Source organism: Tupaia chinensis, unplaced genomic scaffold (assembly GCF_000334495.1).
Source record: "Tupaia chinensis unplaced genomic scaffold, TupChi_1.0 Scaffold000161_3, whole genome shotgun sequence".
In the NCBI taxonomy this organism is placed as follows: Eukaryota; Metazoa; Chordata; class Mammalia; order Scandentia; family Tupaiidae; genus Tupaia; species Tupaia belangeri.
Window position 1 is genome coordinate 790103 of NW_006159634.1, and position 921 is coordinate 791023.

Here is a 921-nt window from a genome sequence, read left to right on the forward strand (position 1 = left end):
TCGGCCCCGGGCGCTTCCGCGGCCCGGAGCCCCTCTTCCAGCCCTCCTTCATCGGTGAGCGCCGCAGGGCCCTGGCGCCCGCCCCTCCGTCCCCGCCCGCGCTCTGGCTCACGCTGCGCCCCTCGCCCCCCAGGCATGGAGTCGGCGGGCATCCATGAGACCACCTACAACAGCATCATGAAGTGCGACATCGACATCAGGAAGGACCTGTACGCCAACAACGTCATGTCGGGGGGCACCACCATGTACCCCGGGATCGCTGACCGCATGCAGAAGGAGATCACCGCGCTGGCCCCCAGCACCATGAAGATCAAGGTGGGCGGCGGCCTTGCGGGCCGCGGGGGCGGCGGCTCGGGTGCGGCCCGCCCCCGCTGACGCTCTGCCTTTGCAGATCATCGCCCCCCCTGAGCGCAAGTACTCGGTGTGGATCGGCGGCTCCATCCTGGCCTCGCTGTCCACCTTCCAGCAGATGTGGATCAGCAAGCAGGAGTACGACGAGGCCGGGCCCTCCATCGTCCACCGCAAATGCTTCTAGGCCCCCACCCGGCCATCACTTCTCCCCAGGACGACAGATCTGCTGGAGCCGCGTGGCTGACCTCGGGCCACCGCGCAGCGGCTTCCTCTGTAATGCTGCCGCTCACACTGGCCAGCGTCTGTAACGTGTACATACGTAACTTATTTACCTCATTTTGTTATTTGTAAAACAAAGCCCTGTGGAAGGAAATGGAAAACTTGAAGAAGCAATAAAATCATTCTGTTATGCTGCGAGAAGCTGCCTGCTCATTTATGGGGGCGGGGCGGGGAGGGGGACGGAGCCGGGCTCCATCCTCTCGAATACTCCAGATCCGTGCGTCCTTAGAGGAAGAACGTTAGGCCTCCCCCCGCCGCCCCCAAGGTTTCCCCCTGAGGGTCAGCTCCGTC

At 64.0% G+C, this 921-nt stretch overlaps 1 protein-coding gene across 1 annotated transcript in view; it reads left to right on the forward strand.

The window, feature by feature from the left end:
• The window catches only part of ACTA1 (actin alpha 1, skeletal muscle), a 3456-nt gene extending 2918 nt beyond the window's left edge, over window positions 1-538 (forward strand). Inside the window, exons 6-7 of the mRNA XM_006146014.3 lie at window positions 134-315; window positions 392-538. Coding sequence (XP_006146076.1) covers window positions 134-315; window positions 392-535 — 326 coding nt within the window. The 3' untranslated portion in view covers window positions 536-538. The remainder of the gene's footprint in view (window positions 1-133; window positions 316-391) is intronic.
• The last annotated feature ends 383 nt before the right edge of the window (window positions 539-921 follow it).